Here is a 22393-nt window from a genome sequence, read left to right as displayed (position 1 = left end):
ATAAAGCATATCAAATAAGCCCAATAATTTAATTTTTGTTAAAATCAAACTTAGTTTAATTTTGGACCCTTTGGACCTTAATGTAGACCAATTTGAAAACGGGACCAAAAATTAAGAATCTACATACACAGTTAGATTTGGCATATCAAAGAACCCATTTATTCAATTTTTGATGAAATCAAACAAAGATTAATTTTGGACCCCCATTTGGACCAACTTGAAAACTAGGCCAACATTTAAAATCTAAGTGCATTTTTAAATTCAGCATATCAAAGAACCCCAAGGATTCAATTTTGGTCAAAATCAAACTAAGTTTAATTTTGGACCCTTTGGACCTTAATGTAGACCAATTTGAAAACGGGACCAAAAATTAAAAATCTACATACATAGTTAGAATCGGCATATCAAAGAACCCCAATTATTCAATTTTTGATGAAATCACACAAAGTTCAATTTGGGACCCTTTGGACCCCTTATTCCTAAACTGTTGGGACCAAAACTCCCAAAATCAAACCCAACCTTCCTTTTATGGTCATAAACCTTGTGTTAGAATCGGCATATCAAAGAACCCCAATTATTCAATTTTTGATGAAATCACACAAAGTTCAATTTTGGACCCTTTGGACCCCTTATTCCTAAACTGTTGGGACCAAAACTCCCAAAATCAAACCCAACCTTCCTTTTATGGTCATAAACCTTGTGTTTAAATTTCATAGATTTCTATTAACTTATACAAAAATAATGCTTATTTGGGCCCCTTTTTGGCCCCTAATTCATAAACTGTTTTGACCTCAACTCCAAAAATCAATCCCAACCTTCCTTTTGTGGTCATAAACCTTGAGTTTAAATTTCATTGATTTCTATTTACTTATACTAAAGTTATTGTGCGAAAACCAAGAATAATGCTTATTTGGGCCCTTTTTTGGCCCTTAATTCCTAAACTGTTGGAACCAAAACTCCCAATATCCATCCCAACCGTCCTTTTGTGGTCATAAACCTTGTGTCAAAATTTCATACATTTCTATTTAATTAAACTAAAGTTATAGTGCGAAAACCAAGAAAATGCTTCTTTGGGCCCTTTTTGGCCCCTAATTCCTAAAATGTTGGGACCAAAACTCCCAAAATCAATCCCAATCTTCCTTTTGTGGTCATAAACCTTGTGTTAAAAGGAGTATGTTCGATAAGGTCCTAAAATGGCCCACTTTTTTAGCGTAAATTTCAAATTCGGATTTATTGACCAATATCACGATAAATTATAGCTAATACATTGACTAAATAGGATATAAGCCATTTTGTTTAAAATTTTACGTTTCTGCGTTTCATTATGACGTCACAAGTTGTACTCATATTGATTTTTCACGAAAAAAATCAATGAAATTGGGTAAATTTCCAAAGATTATTTGACAGAAAACATAGAGCGCATACGTCGACAACAAAGATCTTTTAAAATAATGTTTGTGAAGACATTTAACATGTCTTATTTGAATATTAAGCTTGTCGACGCCTGCGCTCTATGTTTCCTGGTCCTTTATTTGGTTGAAATCCCGCTGATTTTGTCAAATTTCACCAAAATCCCTTATCTTGACCGTTTTGGGATGTAAAAATCGTTGTGTTAGAATTAAACTTTGACAAAAACAGCTCTGTTTAACTTTTTCACATGTCTTTAAGGCAACTTAAAACAATTATTGTCTTGTAACCACGAACTTTATAATTGGGGCCAAAGATGGCACTTACCGAACTTACTCCTTTTATTGATTTCTATTCACTTTTACTAAAGTTAGAGTGCGAAAACTCAAAGTATTCGGACGACGACGACGACGCCAACGTGATAGCAATATACGACCAAAAAATAAAAATTTTTTTGGTCGTATAAAAATTGTTAACGACGACGGACACCAAGTGATGAGAAAAGCTCACTTTTCCTTTTAGGAAAGGCTAAAAACTGCAAATTTCTTAAAATTACCAATTCAGGGGCAGCAACCTAGCAACGTGTCGTCCGATCCATCTGAATATTTCAGGGCAGATAGATTTTGACCTGATAAACAATTCAACCACAGACAGATTTGATCTTAATGCTTTGGTTTTTGACATTTTACCCCTATGTTCTACTTTTAGCCGTGGCAGCCATCTTGTTTGGATGGCCGGGTCACCAGACACATTTTTTAAACTAGATACCCAAAAGATGATTATGGCCAAGTTTGGATTAATTTGGCCCAGTAGTTTCAGAGGAGAAGATTTTTGTAAAAGAATTCTAAGATTTACGAAAAATGGTTAAAAATTGACTATAAAGGGCAATAACTCCTAAAGGGGTCAACTGAACATTTTGGTCATGTTGACTTATTTGTAAATCTAACTTTGCTGAACATTATTGCTGTTTACAGTTTATCTCTATCTATAATACCATTCAAGATAATAACCAAAACAGCAAAATTTCCTTAAAATTACCAATTCAGGGGCAGCAACCCAACAATGGGTTGTCCAATTCATCTAAAAATTTCAGGACAGATAGATCTTGACCTGATAAACAATTTAACTGTCAGATTTGCTCTAAATGCTTTGGTTTTTGAGTTATAAGCCAAAAACTGCATTTTACCCCTATGTTCTATTTTTAGCCATGGCGGCCATTTTGGTTGGTTGGCAAGGTCACCGGACACAATTTTCAAACTAGATGCCCAATGATGGTTGTGACCAAGTTTAGTTCAATTTGGCCCAGTAGTTTCAGAGGAGAAAATTTTTGTAAAAGATAACTAAGATTTGTGAAAAATGGTTAAAAATTGACTATAAAGGGCAATAACTCCTAAAGGGGTCAACTGACCATTTCAGTCATGCTGACTTATTTTTAGGTCTTACTTTGCTGAACATTTTTGCTGTTTACAGTTTATCTCTACCTATAATAATATTCATGATAATAACCAACCAGATGCTCCGCAGGGGGCAGCTTTATACGACCGCAGAGTTTGAACCCTGAACAGTTGGGGCAAGTATGGACACAACATTCAAGCTGGATTCAGCCCTTAATTTGGATTGTGATTAAATAGTTGACACAGCATAGGTTTCGGACACAGAATGAATGTGGTCTAATGAACTTAAAATTTTTTTTTTGCCTTTGAGCAATTCACTATGCTGTTGAATATTAATCCTCTCAAAAAAATGTTTGAAGAAATTTTCTTTTTATTTATGAAATCTGAAATGAGAAAAATTTAACCCCCCTCCTTTTTTTTCACATCCCCCTTTTCCTTTTTCCAAAACTGATCTCAATTCAAATTTCTTATGGAGTTTGCAACAATAACTACTCATTTAAATACATCATAAAATATTAAAATGTAACAAAAGGTGCTTGTTATCACTGAATGGTAAAGATTGTTTTAATTTATCAGTTGGTAGTAAAAGTGAATATACATTGTATATTGTAAAAAACAATGATTAAAGTTGATTTAACTACTATTCTAGACAAAGAAAGACAACTCCAATCAATTGAAAATTTCTTGCTATTGCACAATATTGTGCAATTAGATATTTCTTGCTATTGCGCAATACTGTGCAATTGAAAATATTTGCTATTGCACAATACTGTGCAATTGAAGATTTCTTGCTATTGCGCAATATTGAGCAATTGAAAATTTCTTGCTATTGCACAATACTGTGCAATTGAAGATTTTTTGCTATTCCTGAATACTGTGCAATTGAAAATTTCTTGCTATTGCACAATACTTTATATAATAATTTTGGATCCTGATTTGAACCAACTTGAAAACTGGGCCAATAATCAAAAATCTATGTACATTTTTAGATTCAGCATATCAAAGAACCCCAAGGATTCAATTTTTGTTAAAATCAAACTTAGTTTAATTTTGGACCCTTTGGACTTTAATGTAGACCAATTTGAAAACAGGACTAAAAATTAAGAATCTACATACACAGTTAGATTTGGCATATCAAAGAACCCCATTTATTCAATTTTTGATGAAATCAAACAAAGTTTAATTTTGGACCCCGATTTGGACCAACTTGAAAACTGGGCCAATAATCAAAAATCTAAGTACATTTTTAGATTCAGCATATCAAAGAACCCCAAGGATTCAATTTTTGTTAAAATCAAACTAAGTTTAATTTTGGACCCTTTGGACCTAAATGTAGACCAATTTGAAAACGGGACCAAAAATAAAGAATCTACATACACAGTTAAAATCGGCATATCAAAGAACCCCGATTTTTCAATTTTTTATGAAATCAAACAAAGTTCAATTTTGGACCCTTTGGGCCCCTTATTCCTAAACTGTTGGGACCAAAACTCCCAAAATCAAACCCAACCTTCCTTTAGTGGTCATGAACCTTGTGTCAAAATTTCATAGATTTCTATTTAATTAAACTAAAGTTATAGTGCGAAAACCAAGAAAATGCTTATTTGGGCCCTTTTTGGCCCCTAATTCCTAAAATGTTGGGACCAAAACTCCCAAAATCAATCCCAACCTTCCTTTTGTGGTCATAAACCTTGTGTTAAAATTTAATAGAATTCTATTCACTTTTACTTAAGTTAGAGTGCGAAAACTAAAAGAATTCGGACGACGACGATGCCGGACGACGCCGGACGACGACGACGCCAACGTGATAGCAATATACGACGAAAAATTTTAATTTTTGCGGTCGTATAAAAACAGCAAAATTTCCTTAAAATTTCCAATTCAGGGGCAGCAACCCAACAACGGGTTGTCCGATTCATCTGAAAATTTCAGGGCAGATAGATCTTGACCTGATAATCAATTTTACCCCATGTCAGATTTGCTCTATAAAATGTTTCGGTTTTTGAGTTATAAGCCAAAAACTGCATTTGACCCCCTATATTCTATTTTTAGCAATGGCGACCATGTTTGTTGATAGATCAAAACTTCGGATACAATTTATAAACTAGATACCCTAAGGAACATTCAGTTAAAGTTTGGAAGTATTTGGCCTAGTAGTTTCAGAGGAGAAGATTTTTGAAATAGTTTACGACGACAGACTATGGACGACGACGGACGCCAAGTGATGGCATAAGCTCACTTTGGCCCTTCGGGCCACGTGAGCTAAAAATATATTGGTGTCGTTTTTGGTTTGAATTTGAGCAAAATATTACCAATAGATGCAGAATTGTCACACATTAGTTTGTTTAATTGGTTGTATTCTTTTTGTATATGAAACTGGATGTAATAGACCAAAACAGCTCTTATTATAAAACAAGAAGTACTGCTTATAATTTAAATTTGAAAGATGATTATCTTTTGAATGTAAAAAAAATAAAAATCAAAGTACGTCGGGACCTTGTAAAGTTGACGATACGGTATCGGTTTTGTCATTGTTGAAGGTTATACTGTTGTCAATTTATGGTATCGCCTCACTTAATTCATAGTTGGTTCACATTTTGTCATGTCAATAATGTTGTCTATCCTCTTACAGTACATGAAGCAATTTAGAACTAATGTCGGACGGAGATGCACCTTTATACTTCTATCAGGTTTTCTTTTTTGTTGTACATCTGACAAAGAAATCTGCTAGAATCCTTTTTTATAGTCTTTTTATTATTATGAACAGGTTCCTGTCCAAATTTCGTTCCGTGAATGTTTAGCACAAATGTTTTTCTATTTTATGATTAACCATCTTATAAATTTTTATGATAAATATCAACGCTTTGAAAAACACCTGCATATACTTGACAGCGAACTCGTGTACGGCGCGAATGATTACACGACGTTTTTGCAATTAAAACTTAATTTAACGTAATTTAGCGCCATACTGACAGACGTCCTAAAAAATTAAGGTATATGGCTTTTATTGAAAAACCAAGCACATGGATCCAAATATTTTTCTTTTGCAATCAATCAAGTACTGTTTCAAGAACACTCCGCCAAAATTTCAGGAAAAAATCAACGATCAATTTTTTTCTGCACTTCCGAAAAGACGCAAAAATATGGTCAATTTCTTTATTTCGGATATAGCAATCTTAATTCGGAATTTTTAAATTTCAGGGATTTTCTTCCAAATATGCAAATTTCGAACCAAATTATCTCAAAAAGTAAGTCATGAAGGTACTTTTTTCTTTGCATATTTGAAAAGTACACATTAAAATTGACCTTCTATCAAAATTTTAAGAAAAAAATCAACGAGGGATCTCAACTGTATCGTATGCCCTTAAAAACAAGTTATTGTTTGAAAACTACAAAAATGCTTATTTTGGGCCCCCTTTTGGGCCCCTAATTCCTAAACTATAGGGACGGTACCATAACCCCAAAAAATCAATCCCAACCTTCCTTTAGTGGTATTGGACCTTCTGGTAAATATTTATAGTGATCCATTCACTAAATCTAAAGTTATTGTCCGGAAAACCTAGTTTTTCCCCTTTTTTTGCCCCTAATTTCGTCTGTTTATTACCCCTAATTCCAAAACATTTTGAGCCATAACCCCCTAAAGTCATAACTAACCATCCCGTCATGGTATGGAAACTTGTGGTATAATTTCAGAGAGATTCATACACTTAAACACAAGTTATTGTTAGAAAACTACAAAAATGCTTATTTTGGGCCCCTTTTTGGCCCCTAATTCCTTAACTATTGGGACCATAACCCCCAAAATCAATCCCAACCTTCCTTTAGTTGTATTTAACCTTCTGGTAAAAAAATATAGAGATCCGTTCACTAAATCTAAAGTTATTGTCCAGAAACTAAATGCGTCTTCCGACGACGCGGATGACAACATGATACCAATATACGACGCAAAATTTGTTTTGTGGTCGTATAAAAATTGTCCTGGTTAACACAATATCCTGAGATATAATGTCCTCTTGACAGAATTATAGTATTAAATAATATTCATGTTTTTCATACCCGAGGACATATTTTATAGGAAATTGTGTCCATGGACAGTATTGCATGAGGGACACTATTAATTCCTACAGTTTATGGCAATATCCTTCATCATAAATTAGTGCAATCGAAAATACCTCCTTATTTCAAAGACCAGTCTGTACCAATAATTTCTTATACCTATACCAAACCTATTGCAACTAAAATTTTCAATTACAAACGCGTTTTGCAGGATCTCGATATTGACGACTTCAAGTCTAAACCTCCTGATTGCACTTGTGCTAGTTCCAAATTCACATATAATCCTGCTGGCCACGTTATTACCGGTGACCTTAACATTGTTAATAACACTTCTCTACGAAATGTGTTATCGAAAGGTCCCAAATATCGTGAGCCTAAATCCATCAATTGGAAATACAACTTTAAAATTTTGATGGATTCAGTCGAGGATTATGCCAGGCAATGGGCTAAGCGCGAGAAGGAAGAGGTGACACTCTTTCCGAATGGATTAAGGCAGTGAGGTCGTTGATACAAATCAGAATTAAGAAACTGAATAGGTCCATCAATGCCCATGCTACGTCAATCTTTAAAGACCCAAATGTTGCAAAACACCTATCAGACCTCCATGACAAATATGTTGTTGTCCCCGCAGATAAAGCCCCAAATAACATCGTTTTTGTATGTAAAAGTCACTACATCAACTGCTTGATAAACGAATTAGGTATTGACAATTCACTTGGAAACTCAACATATACCCTCACGACACTTACCAAAGAGGAAATCCTGGATAATCATAGGTCTGTTCTATGTTCCTTTGGAATTTCAACCAAAGATGAAGAACTGGATCTTCCATCACTGTATTGGATACCTAAACTACATAAGTGTCCTTACAAACAACGGTATATTACTGGGTCTTCCAAGTGCTCCACGAAACCTCTTTCTAAATTATTAACATCTATTTTATCAGCAATCAAAGACGGGCTTCAAAGTTATTGTGAAACTGCCTATTCTAGAGGTGGCGTGAATCAGATGTGGATACTTAAAAATTCAAAAGATCTTTTAGAGTACATACAATCTAACTCTCTTTCATCTTGTAACAGTATTAAAACATTTGACTTTTCTACCCTGTACACCAGTATTCCACATTCCAAACTAAAAGACAAATTGAAAGAGTTGATATTACTTTGCTTCATAGAAAAGAATGGCCAACGTAGATACAAGTATCTTGTCTTAGGGAGGGATAAATCCTACTTTGTAAAGAATCACTCTGATTCAAACAAAAAATTCTCTGAAACTGATATTATCAAGATGCTTGATTTCTTGATTGACAACATATTTGTTACGTTCGGAGGACGTGTTTTTCAACAGACTGTCGGCATTCCAATGGGAACAAACTGTGCCCCTCTACTCGCCGACTTGTTTCTTTATTATTATGAGGCTGACTTCATGCAGGAACTTCTTAGGAAGAAAGATAAGAAGTTAGCAATATCCTTTAACTCTACTTTCCGCTATATAGATGATGTTCTTTCACTAAACAATTCAAAATTTGGTGACTATGTGGAACGCATCTATCCAATCGAACTAGAGATATAGGATACTACAGATACAGTTAAGTCGGCTTCATATCTTGACTTACATCTAGAAATTGACAATGAGGGTCGGTTGAAAACAAAACTTTACGACAAAAGAGATGATTTCAGCTTGCCAATTGTGAACTTTCCATTTCTAAGTAGCAACATTCCAGAAGCACCTGCATACGGGGTATATATCTCCCAATTGATACGATATTCCCGTGCTTGCATTTCCTATCATGATTTTCTTGATAGAGGTTTGCTGCTCACAAGGAAGCTATTAAACCAAAAGTTCCAAATGGTGAAGTTGAAATCATCCCTTCGTAAATTTTACGGACGCCATCACGAGTTGGTTGACCGTTATGGAATAACCGTTTCACAAATGATATCGGATATGTTCCTTACGTCGTAACTACAATCCCCTTCCCTTTCATGAATATGACCTACCGAATTAGACTATTTACCGGATTTGTAATCACTTAAGCAACACGACGGGTGCCACATGTGGAGCAGGATCTGCTTACCCTTCCGGAGCACCTGAGATCACCCCTAGTTTTTGGTGGGGTTCGTGTTGTTTATTCTTTAGTTTTCTATGTTGTGTCGTGTGTACTATTGTTTTTCTGTTTGTCTTTTTTATTTTTAGCCATGGCGTTGTCAGTTTGTTTTAGATTTATGAGTTTGACTGTCCCTTTGGTATCTTTCGTCCCTCTTTTATGGTTCTTTATTCCTTAACCATTAGGACAATCACTCACCAAATCAATCCAAACTTTCCTTTTGTGTTATAAATGGAACCATGTGGTACAATGTCATAAAGATCAATAATACTTTTACAGAAGTAATTGTCTGGAAACCTTAAAAAATGTCTTTGGAAATAAAAAACACAGATGCCAACAATGTCACAGCATTATACCACTATAATCTATATAAAACTATCAAAGAATCTTTCATCCTTAACATTTAGTCATTACTTACTTTAATGTTCCAAGTTTGAACCACACCCATAATTCAACACCAGGTGGTGCATCTTCTGGAGGATACCCCCACTTCTTGTGTTTCCAAAATCCTTGTGCTTGTGTTAAGTGCAATTCTTGTACATTATAAGTTGACAGAACATCACCCAAAGATCTTGGAAATAATCTGTAATGAGTATCTGAAAAAGATAAAGTAAAGGAAATTTCCTCACATTAAATTATATATACAATATGATTTCATAAAATGAACTACAGATGAAACCAGGGAGTTGTAAAGGTTGATGTTAGTTTTCTCGTTTGATATAAATATATTTGAATATAAGACCAATATACATGTGTATCTATATAATATAGAATACATGGCAAAATCTGTATCACTTGCTGTACCACAACGATAAACAAATATCAATCCCAAGGGCCAAAGGTCTTGAGGTCTGATATTGGTCGAGTCGTCTCATACAGCATGTGACACAGATTTTCCCATGTATTGATCTGTTTATCATATATATAACAAAATAATATTCATTATATGTAAGGGGATAACAATTTGAGATAGGGGCCTGGCAGATTTTAGAAATAAATATTATGTTTACCATTTAGATAAAAACATATAATCTTGTCATTTATATCACACATGAAAAATAAATATTCTGACCCCAAATAAATGTTTGTAATTAGTTACGAAGGTGTTCAATATTTATAAAGAGAAAATCCGGAAAAAAGTCTTATCAGTTAACAGGCTATTATTTGAACTTGGAATTATTTTTTAATCATGTTAATTATGGAATTTGCATAATTTCTTGTGCTTGAAATTTTTAATAAATTTCATGTTTATTTGGTATTATAATGTTTTGAGCAGTTCATAACACTTTCCATAAAATGTATTTTGTATAGATAGTGTACATTCTATTGAAAATGTGCTCTCTTCTTTGTAATAGAAAGTGTTGTGCGCAGCACAGAACATTAAAGTACAGAATAAACATGGAATTTATAAAAAATCTCAAGTACAAGAAATTATGCAAATTCCATAATTAAAAATAATTCCAAGTTCAAATAATAGCCTGTTAGTTGTTGTTTTGAGGGATATGTAGTGAACATTCCCCATCCAATTGATCTGTATAAATATAATTTCATTTAGGATGAAATCTACAAAACAGAAAAAATGACTGTTCTACAAAATTTTTGTTTGATTATTTAAATAATCTGGCCGCCTTTATGTTTGAAATTAATATTCTGACCTCAACAAATTTGCTGTCCTTCCCTCCCAGCACCCTCATAACGAGATTGCTGCTGCTTAGCTCCCTAGCTGACACTTATTTTATGTGCTATCATGCCAGAAAGTACAGCAACTAGACATCCTATGTCAAAATTTGAAGTCGTTAGATATATGAAGTCTCAGAAAAAGATTAAATTATATATAAAATCTTTGGTCTTTTAAATTTCAAGTGGATTACAACTGAGGATTTTCTGGAAACAATGTTGAGGTGTTCCAAAAGGGATGTGATACTTGGTATCAATACGGGTTTGCCATGCGATACAGGGTAGATGTCAGATACAGACTTGAATAAAGAACCTTTATTCAATAGATAAACAAAACTTCTGTTTTTAGTACTAAATATATGATAAAACAATAAAATCATAGCCTTAACAGGCTAAATTATCTGTTTTAAGACCAGGGACAAGGGATTTTTCTGTTTTTTCCCCCTGCAAATAAATTCTGCTGTTTCAGAAAATTTGGAATATTGAGTTTTAGTATACTGGACTCACTATTGTTTTATCGAGGTTTTCCTTTACTCTGGTTTGTAGTTTTTATGCCAAGGTCACAAGAAACCAAATTCAGGTGTTACATTTTATTTTTCTGTTTTCAACAGGACAATAAATTGCTTCGATGAGCACAGCTGGATACAATTGCAGAAGTCCAACCCTGAACTGTTGGGGCAAAAATGGACACAATATTAGCACTTGATACAGGTCTGAATTTGGATTGTAATTAAATGTTTGACACATACCAGTAATAGGTTTTCTGACACAGAATTACTGTAGTCAAAGAACTTAGGATTGGTTATATGATTTGAATTTATATTCATTTTTTTGCAATTGTGCAATACACCATGCTGTTGCAAATTGAACCCTCCACCCCCACCCCACCCAAAACCAGATGCTCAGCAGGGCGCAGCTTTATAGACCACAGAGTTCAAACCCTGAACAGTTGGGGCAAGTATGGACACAACATTCAAGTTTGATGCAGCTCTGAATTTGGATTGTGATTAAAAAGTTGACACAACATAGGTTTCTGACACAGAATGAATATGGTCTAAGAACTTAAACTTAAAAACTTAAAAGCTTTAAATTGGACATTTACCTATTATGGTCTTATATCCAAAATCTAAATACATGGTTAGATTCAGCATATCAAAGAACCCCAAAAATTCAATTTTGATGAAATCAAAAAAAGTTCAATTTTAAACCCTTTAGACCTCAATGTGGACCAATTTGATAACTGGGCCTAAATATCAAAAATCTAAGTACATGGTTTAAGATTTAGCATATATCAAAGAACCCCATATATTCAATTTTTGTTAAAATCAAACAAAGTTTAATTTTGGACCCCAATTTGGACCAACTTGAAAACTGGGCCTATAATCAAAAATCTAAAAACATGTTTAGATTCAGCATATCAAAGAACCCCAAGGATTCAATTTTTGTTGAAATCAAAGTTAAATTCAAAGTTAAATTTGGTCCAAATTAGGGTCCAAAATAAAACTTTGTTTGATTTTTAAAAAAAATTTGAATATATGGGGTTCTTTGATATGCTTAATCTAATTTTGGACCCTTTGCACCTCAATGTGGACCAATTTTGAAACAAGGACCAAATTCCAACCAGGTGCTCCGCAGGGCGCAGCTTTATACGACCGCAGATGTTAACTATTTAGTTTAGTAGTTTAGATATCATAGTTTAGTCTATATAGTCTTTAGTTCTATTTGTATGTATCTTTGTATTTACAGTGACTTGGTGGGTTTAGATTAAAGTTGTACAAAGAACACTTCAGTCATTTATAGCCAGTTAACAGTGGTAGCAGAGCTCACAACATCCGGCGAGATGGCGACGGCTCTGAGTTATAAGAACCCACCAAGCTTGACAAAGGAGAAGTCATATCAGCAATGGAAGAATGAAGTGAAGATGTGGCAATTGGTTACAGAATTGGACATAAAGAAGAGAGGCCTAGCACTTGCGCTGTCGTTACAAGGGAAGCCAAGAGAAGTAGCGTTAGAAATAACACCAGAGGATTTGAATGTTGATGAAGGAGTTGACAAATTGATAATAGAATTAGATAAATTGTTTGAAAAGGACAAGACAGATCAAGCTTATGCAGCATATACAGCTTTTGATAAGTATCACAGGGAATCATCGATTAAAATGTGTGACTATATAATTGAGTTTGAACAGAAGTATAACAAATGCAAGAAATATGACATGCCACTTCCTGATGCAATATTAGCATTTAAACTCTTAGATAATGCAGGACTTGGTGAAAGTGATCGACATTTAGCTTTAACTGCATGTTCTGATTTAAAGTTTGAAACCATGAAGGCAGCCCTTAATAGGATATTTGCATCAAAATCACAGAGTGATAATGATGTAGTTACTGTTAAAGAAGAATCTGCATTTGTAGGAGAACATCGTTTTGATAGAGGGCGTAGTTCAAGGAGATTTGGTGCTCGCAATCGCATGAATAGGTCATTTGATCAAAGAAATACTCAATCCAAACTTAATCCAACTATAAATGGAAGCATATCTCGTTGTAGATGTTGTGATTCAAAATATCACTGGTTCAGGGATTGTCCACATAAAACCTATGATGTTAAACTTACAGAGGAACAAACAGACACATCTGAAACTGTAAACATAACTCTTATTACAACTTCGCAACAAAACATTACACCTCAAGAAATTTTTGTAGCCGAGGCATTTAATGCTGCAGTTGTAGATACAGCATGTACCAAAACAGTTTGCGGGACAAAATGGTTACATCAGTTTTTAGACACTTTCGACTCTGCTAATGAAGAAATAAAATGCAAGGAAAGTAGTACACCTTTCAAATTTGGTGACGGTAAAACAGTACATTCTTATCAGTCCGTGAAGTTACCTGCCACAATTGGGTCTTTAAAATGTTACATAGACACAGGAGTAGTTGACTGTGAAATACCTCTATTATTGAGCAAAGATTCTTTGAAAAGAGCACAAACAGTTCTTGATCTCCATAATGATAAAGTGACAATGTTTGGAAAACCAGTTGATGTTCATTTCACCTCAAATGGTCATTATTGCATAAACATCAAAGACAGAAGAACTGGGCAGACCGATTCTGTAGTGGGTGAGGAGGAAATCCTGAAGGTAGATTCTGGATTCTCTAAGAAAAGAAAGAGGGATATTATATCAAAACTGCATAAACAATTTGGTCATGCCTCATCTGAAAAGTTGTTATCTCTATTGAAAAGTGCAGGCTCAGTTGACTCAGATACTAAGGCAATAGTGAATGATGTTTGCTCAAAGTGCATTGTCTGTTTCAAGTACCAACGTCCAAAACCAAAGCCAATAGTGGGCTTTTCACATGCAAATGATTTTAACCAAATTGTTGCTATGGATTTACATGAGATTGATCATAATTTTTACTATTTGCACATAATTGACTTGTTTAGCCGTTTGAGTGCAGCAGCTATTATCAGGAGAAAAGACTCACAGTTAGTTGTTGACAAGTTCATGCAGATATGGGTTAGTGTATATGGTGCTCCTGAAGTTGGAGTATACACTGACAATGGTGGGGAATTCAATTCTCAAATTTTTCGTGATATGGCTGAAAATCTAAACATGTCAGTTAAGACGACAGCAGGATACAGTCCCTGGTCAAATGGAATTGTAGAACGACATAATGCAACTCTAACTGAAACAGTTAACAAAATCAGAGAAAGCTCAAATCTATCTTGGGAAACTGCAATTAGCTGGGCTGTAAATGCCAAAAATAGTCTTGTAAATGTGTATGGGTACAGTCCTTATCAAATTGTGTTTGGAAGAAATCCTAACCTGCCGTCAACACTAGTCAATAAACCTCCAGCTCTTGAAGGAGAAACAATGAGTAAAACAATGGGAAAACACTTAGTTGGTCTTCATGAGGCTAGGAAAGCATTTGTAGCATCAGAATCCTCAGAGAAAATTAGGCGTGCTCTTCGAAAGCAGGTTCGTCCCTCAGGTGAGAAATTCAGAAATGGAGATAAAGTATACTTTCTTAGAGACAATCAATGGAAAGGACCTGGTACAGTTATTGGACAGGACAATGTTGTTGTGTTTATAAGATATGGAGGAACTTATGTAAGAGTGCATGAATGTAGGATTTTAAGAGATATTGATGAACAAAAAGATAAGAAAAACAAACAACAGGAAAAGAGGGTAACATTGAGAGAAGGTCTAAAAACCTCAAACTTAAACAAGAATAAGGCTGAGCATGAAGTCCTTTATTATGATAGTGATGACGAGGAAGACTCTCATGTCAACAATCAGTCAAATAATGAACATGGTGAAAGTGGCGATGAAGTAGAAGGACATGAATCTGAATTAGGAAGTCAGGCAGGTGACTCTGAAATAGACAGCGATAATCCTGTGAATCAAGGGCATGAATCTTATGACGAAAGTAGATCAGGAGGTGACTCGGAGCTTGATAATGATAATCATGAAGATACTCCAGTGAGAGAACAGAGTAATGAGCAAGCAACTTCAGTACACAGTAGAAGTGTTAATTCTAAGTGTAATAAAGCATTACTTTTAAAAAAGGACCAGAAAGTGAACTTTAAAATGCCAGGTGATGATACTCCACGAGAAGGAGTTGTTCTGAGTAGAGCTGGTAAAGCATCATCTAGTAAAAAGAATTGGTACAATGTAGAATATAGGAAACCTGAAGAGCTTAAAGGTGACAAGTTATCAATAGACTTAAGTACGGTTGATGAATTGCAAGTTGTAAAGTCTGACACAGATCAGGATACAGAGGATGACGAAGAATCAGAAGAAGCATTATTCAATGAGATTGACTTTTGTGATGCTCGTAAAGCTGAACTTGAAAATTGGAAGAAACATCATGTTTATCAAGAAGTTGAAGACTATGGTCAGTCATATGTATCCACTAGATGGGTATATACTATAAAAGAAGCTGAAAATGAAATATACAGGAAAGCAAGACTTGTTGCAAAAGGTTTTGAAGAAGATTGTTTGGATGAAATACAGAAGAACTCTCCTACATGTGACAAACAATCTCTTAGACTCATTCTTTCAATCATAATGCAAAAGAAATGGTCCATCAATTCCATAGACATTAAAACTGCCTTTCTGCAAGGGGAGAAAATGCAAAGAAAAGTTCATCTTCGTCCACCGAAAGAAGCTAATGCTAATGGAAAACTCTGGCTTTTAGAGAAATGTGTGTATGGTCTTGCAGATGCTTCTTTGAAATGGTATAAAAAGGTTAAGAAAACCCTAAATGAATGTGGAGGTACTGAATCTAAAGTTGATCCAGCAGTATTTTACTGGTATAATTCAAATGGTCTGGCTGGTGTTCTTGCAGTTCATGTTGATGATTTTTTTGTGGGCAGGAACCAATTTGTTTGAAACTGAGATTATATCGAAAATAAGAGAAAAGTTCAGTGTCGGAAAAGACGCTTCAGAATCCTTCAAATATTTAGGACTGGGTCTAAGTCATGCAGATGATAAGATAATATTGAGTCAGAAAGATTATGTTGAAGTGTTAAAGACAGTCTCAATTGATAGAAAAAGGCCAAGTGATTCTCAGCTTTCATCAGTCGAACAAACTGTTCTTAGATCAAAAGTTGGACAACTGTTGTGGCTTGCAAAACAAACTCGTCCTGATATTGCTTTTGACATCGCTATGATAGCATCAAAGTTAAAAACAAGTACTATTGAAGACTTCAAAAGAGTGAACAAGCTTTTAAGAAAAGTTAGAAACGATCTAGTGTCTCTTCATTTCAAGGAACTTGGAGAACATGTAGAACTTTTATTATATACCGATGCTTCTTTTGGTAATCTTCCTGATGGGGGAAGTCAAGGAGGGTTTGTAATAATGCTACTAGGTGAAAATGGAAAAATCAATCCAATTACATGACAGTCAAAGAAAATAAGAAGGGTTGTTCGAAGTACACTAGCTAGTGAAGTTTTAGCTTTAGCCGATGGTATAGATTGTGCTACATCACTAGCTACTCTGTATAATGAACTGGTTTTCAATAAATGTACTACAGAAGGAGGTATTTCAGTAAGATGTGTGATTGACAATAAGGATCTTTATGAAGCTGTTCATTCTAAGAAAAATGTATCTGAAAAAAGACTGCGACTCGAAATTAGTTGCATCAAGGAGATGATTCAAAAAGGAGAGCTTACCGTTCATTGGGTTGAAACAAAAGAGCAGATAGCTAATGTGTTGACCAAGCGTGTTGACCAAGCATGGTGCCAGCGCACAGAACCTTCTATATTGTTTTGAAACTGGACTTGTAAATACCGTTTTCATGAAATAGCTTGACATTGATTATGTGACACTTACAATAGTGATATACATATATTCGAGAACAGTAGTTAAAAAAAAAACAGAAAGAGAAAATTAGTTATAATGTGATCAGCAATATCTACAAAACTTTTATTTTCATTTTATAAACTTTACATCTACTTAAGAAAGAGAAAGGATCAGATTGTTAACTATTTAGTTTAGTAGTTTAGATATCATAGTTTAGTCTATATAATCTTTAGTTCTATTTGTATGTATCTTTGTATTTACAGTGACTTGGTGGGTTTAGATTAAAGTTGTACAAAGAACACTTCAGTCATTTATAGCCAGTTAACAGCAGAGGTCGAACCCTGAACAGTTGGGGCAAGTATGGACAAAACATTCAAGCGTGATACAGCTCTGAATTTGGATTGTGATCAAATTTTTGACATTACATGGGTTTTTTTTACACAAAACAAATGTCAAGATTTTACAAATCAATTAAAGATTTCTTCTTCAAACTTTTTAAATCTAAAATTAAATAGTTGACACAGCATAGGTTTCTGACACAGAATGAATGTGGTCTAATGAACTTAAAAGTTTTTTTTTTGCCTTTGAGCAATTCACTATGCTGTTGAATATTAATCCTCTCAAAAAAATGTTTGAAGAAATTTTCTTTTTATTTATGAAATCTGAAATGAGAAAAATTTAACCCCCCCCCCTTTTTTTCACATCCCCGCTTCCCTTTTTCCAAAACTGATATCAATTCAAATTTCTAATGGAGTTTGCAACAATAACTACTCTTTTAAATACATCATAAAATATTAAAATGTAAAATAAAGTGCTTGTTATCACTGAATGGTAAAGATTGGTTGGTAGTAAAAGTGAATATACATTGTTTATTGTATAAAACAATAAAAAAAACTTCATCAGCAACATTTTATATTGGCAAATTTCCAATGAAGTTATTTACATAAAGTTATTGGCAAATAAAAATAGAAAATGACATCATAGTCATGTCTGGCAAATGTCCAACATACATTATCTAAAAACATTTTAGATAAGATAAAGAAAAAAAGCTTCATCAGCAACATTTTATATTGGCAAATTTCCAATGAAGTTATTTACATAAAGTTATTGGCAAATAAAAATAGAAAATGACATCATAGTCATGTCTGGCAAATTTCCAACATATATTATCAACTACTATTCTATACAAATAAAGATAACTCCAATTGAAAATTAATTGCTATTGCACAATATTGTGCAATTAGATATTTCTTGCTATTGTGCAATACTGTACAATTGAAAATTTCTTGCTATTGCACAATACTTGATATGGAATCCTGATTTGGACCAACTTGAAAACTGGGCCCATAATCAAAAATCAAAGTACTTATTTAGATAAAGCATATCAAATAAGCCCAAGAATTTATTTTTTGTTAAAATCAAACTTAGTTTAATTTTGGACCCTTTGGACCTTAATGTAGACCAATTTGAAAACTGGACCAAAAATTAAGAATCTACATACACAGTTGGATTTGGCATATCAAAGAACCCCAATTATTCAATTTTTGATGAAAACAAACAAAGTTTAATTTTGGACCCCAATTTGGACTAACTTGAAAACTAGGCCAATAATTAAAAATCTAAGTACATTTTTAAATTCAGCATATCAAAGAACCCCAAGGATTTAATTTTTGTTAAAATCAAACTAAGTTTAATTTTGGACCCTTTGGACCTTAATGTAGACCAATTTGAAAACGGGACCAAAAATTAAGAATCTACATACATAGTTAGATTCGGCATATCAAAGAACCCCAATTATTCAATTTTTGATGAAATCACACAAAGTTCAATTTTGGACCCTTTGGGCCCCTTATTCCTACACTGTTAGGACCAAAACTCCCAAAATCAAACCCAACCTTCCTTTTATGGTCATAAACCTTTTGTTTAAATTTCATAGATTTCTATTTACTTATACTAAAGTTATGGTGCAAAAACCAAGAATAATGCTTATTTGGGCCCTTAATTCCTAAACTGTTGGAACCAAAACTCCCAAAATCAATCCCAACCTTCCTTTTGTAGTCATAAACCTTGTGTCAAAATTTCATAGATTTCTATTCACTTAAACTAAAGTTATAGTGCGAAAACCAAGAAAATGCTTATTTGGGCCCTTTTTGGCCCCTAATTCCTAAACTGTTGGGACCAAAACTTCCAAAATCAATCCCAACCTTCCTTTTGTAGTCATAAACCTTGTGTTAAAATTTCATTGATTTCTATTCACTTTTACTAAAGTTAGAGTGCGAAAACTAAAAGTATTCGGACGACGACTACGACGACGACGACGCAGACGACGACGACGACGCCAACGTGATAGCAATATACGACCAAAAAATTAAAATTTTTGCGGTCGTATAAAAACTAAATACACTTAGAATCAGCACATTTAAACCCCAAGAATTCAAGAATAAAACCCATTGAAATTGGTCAAGAAATAAGCAATTTATACAAAGTATTGTTTTTGGCCCCTTTCTTGGTCCCTAATTCCTAAACAGTTTGGGCCATAACCGCCAATATCAATCCCAACCTTCCCTTCTTTGTATGAAACCTTGCGGTTCAATTTCAGAAAGATTCATACACTTACACACAAGTTAATGTCTAGAAACTAGAAAAATACTTATTTTGACCCCTTTTGGGCCCCTTGTTCCAAAAATGTTGGGACCAATACCCCAAAAATCAATCCCAACCTTCCTTTTGTGTTTTCAAACCTTGTGTTTAAATCCCATAAAGTTATTGTCCGGAAACTAAGTATCTTCGGACGACGCTGACGAGGACAACGACGAACAACGAAGGCATGATACCAATATACGATCGCAAAATTCTTTACCACTTAAAACATGGTGATTGCCTCTGATATACAGTAAATCCAAACGTTTAAGTATTCAAATGCGAGAAAAACGAGAGACATTGCAAAAGTTGGTGCCACAGTTCAACAGCTTGTGATAACAAATGATTTCAACACTACTTTCCACCAAGTTTTCATATTTTTAAAGTATTATTTGAATAGTTTTAATATAAACAACATGTTTTATTAGTGATTTTATTTTCTGTAGATGACATTTTAAACTTCAGTTCTCATAATTATTATTATGTTACAAATGTATTTCTATTCAAATGAATAAATGTCTTTAATTTACTTGCATTTATATTTGAGGCATCAAGCTTAATGCCTGCACACATTTTACAGGATTTAAGACTAATGCCTACCATCATTAAGCCAACAGACTTATAACCTAGGTGTTAGGTTATAGCCTTGATTCAGGCGTGTAGCTCCCTATAAGCCAACACGCAGATGCGTGCACATTAATTCGGCATGCAAAAAGAAATATTGCAAAATAAAAATTGATGGATTAATGTTTAAATGTAAAGGAAGCACATTCGTTCAATTTTTAATTGATAAAATGTCATTAAATAACTGCATTTGCTTTCAAATAAGAATTTTATTGGAGATGACAAAACCGGACAGTACCTTGCATTTATTACAAGATTTTAATGTTTTATTGTACTTGTAGTTCTGGAGCACATTTTACAGAGTATGGTACGTGTATCTATCGAAAAACCTGAAAGGTATCGAATGTGATCTGTTGGAGGATAAACAAGAATGTAGAACTGTTATTGAGTTGTTTCTAGCTGAATGAAGCAATGAATCTGTTTCAAAGAGATGTACCAATTCATTTATTGGCATTAAATTTATCTGAACCCGTCGATATCGTTGAAAATATGCAAAGGCAATGTGCCAGGTCAACAGAATACCAGAGCTAATCACTCTGCAAACACGCTGAAGCAGACTCATAGACCTCATGATAATGGAACTGGAGTCGAGTCTGATATCATCAGATAATCGCTTCTTTGTGTAGTATCTGCTTCCTTGTGTTGTAAAAAATATAATAAACACACGACGGCGAACACGCTGAAGTATAATAACTTGCGATCAGATGCCAACTCCGCTGTGCAAGACGCTTGATGCCGTAAGCCCATTGTTGTATCCTTCTATAGATACTATTGTGAGTAAATATGTTGACAATGCGGGTAACAAGTACTTAATGCATGTACCTTGTAGAGATAGTTCAGTGTATTACATCGGTTAAAAACATACGTACGATCAACCATGATGATTGGACAATGGCAGGTTATTATCGCTAGCATTAATGCATATATTCATCTGGATTTCAGTGTGAATATTGACAAAGTAACAGAGAAGGTCATTTTTTGCTATTACCTGAAGAGCATATTTTGGACGATTCTGAGTAAATACTGTCTCACAATAATGTGTTGTTATGTATTCAATTTACCATGATTTCCCAGGGGTGTAGCTAGATTAAAACGGAGTGCAAGCAACTAAATATTTTGGGACGCTTTTATGCAGATTTTCTTTTTATGCCCCATCTACGATAGTAGAGGGGCATTATGTTTTCTGGTCAGTGTGTCCGTACGTTCGTCCATCCATCCGTTCGTTCGTTCTTCCATCCATCCGTTTGTCAGTGCGTCCATTCGTCCCGCTTCAGGTTAAAGTTTTTGGTCAAGGTAATTTTTGATGAAGTTAAAGTCCAATCAACTTGAAACTTTGAAAACTATCCATTAAGTTATAAAAAAACATATATATATTATTTTTTTTTTAATTTGAGGTTTCTTATGACTTTAATAATAACATTAATTATATAATTCATGTTCAAAACCAGATGCTGCGCAGGGCGCAGCTTTATACAACCGCAGAGGTCGAACCCTGAACAGTTGGGGCAAGTATGGACACAAAATTTAAGCTTGATACAGCTCTAAATTTGGATTGTGATTAAATAGTTGACACAACATAGGTTTCTGACACAGAATGAATGTGGTCTAAGAACTTAAACTTAACCAGGTGCTCCGCAGGGCGCAGCTTTATACAACCGCAGAGGTCGAACCCTGAACAGTTGGGGCAAGTATGGACACAAAATTTAAGCTTGATACAGCTCTAAATTTGGATTGTGATTAAATAGTTGACACAACATAGGTTTCTGACACAGAATGAATGTGGTCTAAGAACTTAAACTTAACCAGGTGCTCCGCAGGGCGCAGCTTTATACGACCGCAGAGGTCGAACCCTGAACAGTTGGGGCAAGTATGGACAAAACATTCAAGCGTGATACAGCTCTGAATTTGGATTGTGATCAAATTTTTGACATTACATGGGGTTTTTTTACACAAAACAAATGTCAAGATTTTACAAATCAATTAAAGATTTCTTCTTCAAACTTTTTAAATCTAAAATTAAATAGTTGACACAGCATAGGTTTCTGACACAGAATGAATGTGGTCTAATGAACTTAAAAGTTTATTTTTGCCTTTGAGCAATTCACTATGCTGTTGAATATTAATCCTCTCAAAAAAATGTTTGAAGAAATTTTCTTTTTATTTATGAAATCTGAAATGAGAAAAAT

The 22393-nt window shown here is 34.2% G+C and overlaps 1 protein-coding gene across 1 annotated transcript in view; it reads right to left on the bottom strand.

The window, feature by feature from the left end:
* The window catches only part of LOC143079719 (GPI-anchor transamidase component PIGT-like), a 131674-nt gene that overhangs the window by 101501 nt on the left and 7780 nt on the right, over positions 1-22393 (bottom strand). Inside the window, exon 2 of the mRNA XM_076255260.1 lies at positions 9380-9557. Coding sequence (XP_076111375.1) covers positions 9380-9557 — 178 coding nt within the window. The remainder of the gene's footprint in view (positions 1-9379; positions 9558-22393) is intronic.

This window comes from Mytilus galloprovincialis, chromosome 6 (genome assembly GCF_965363235.1).
Source record: "Mytilus galloprovincialis chromosome 6, xbMytGall1.hap1.1, whole genome shotgun sequence".
Classification (NCBI taxonomy): domain Eukaryota; kingdom Metazoa; phylum Mollusca; class Bivalvia; order Mytilida; family Mytilidae; genus Mytilus; species Mytilus galloprovincialis.
Note: the sequence above shows the minus strand (reverse complement) of the source record. Positions and strands in the feature narration are given on the sequence as shown.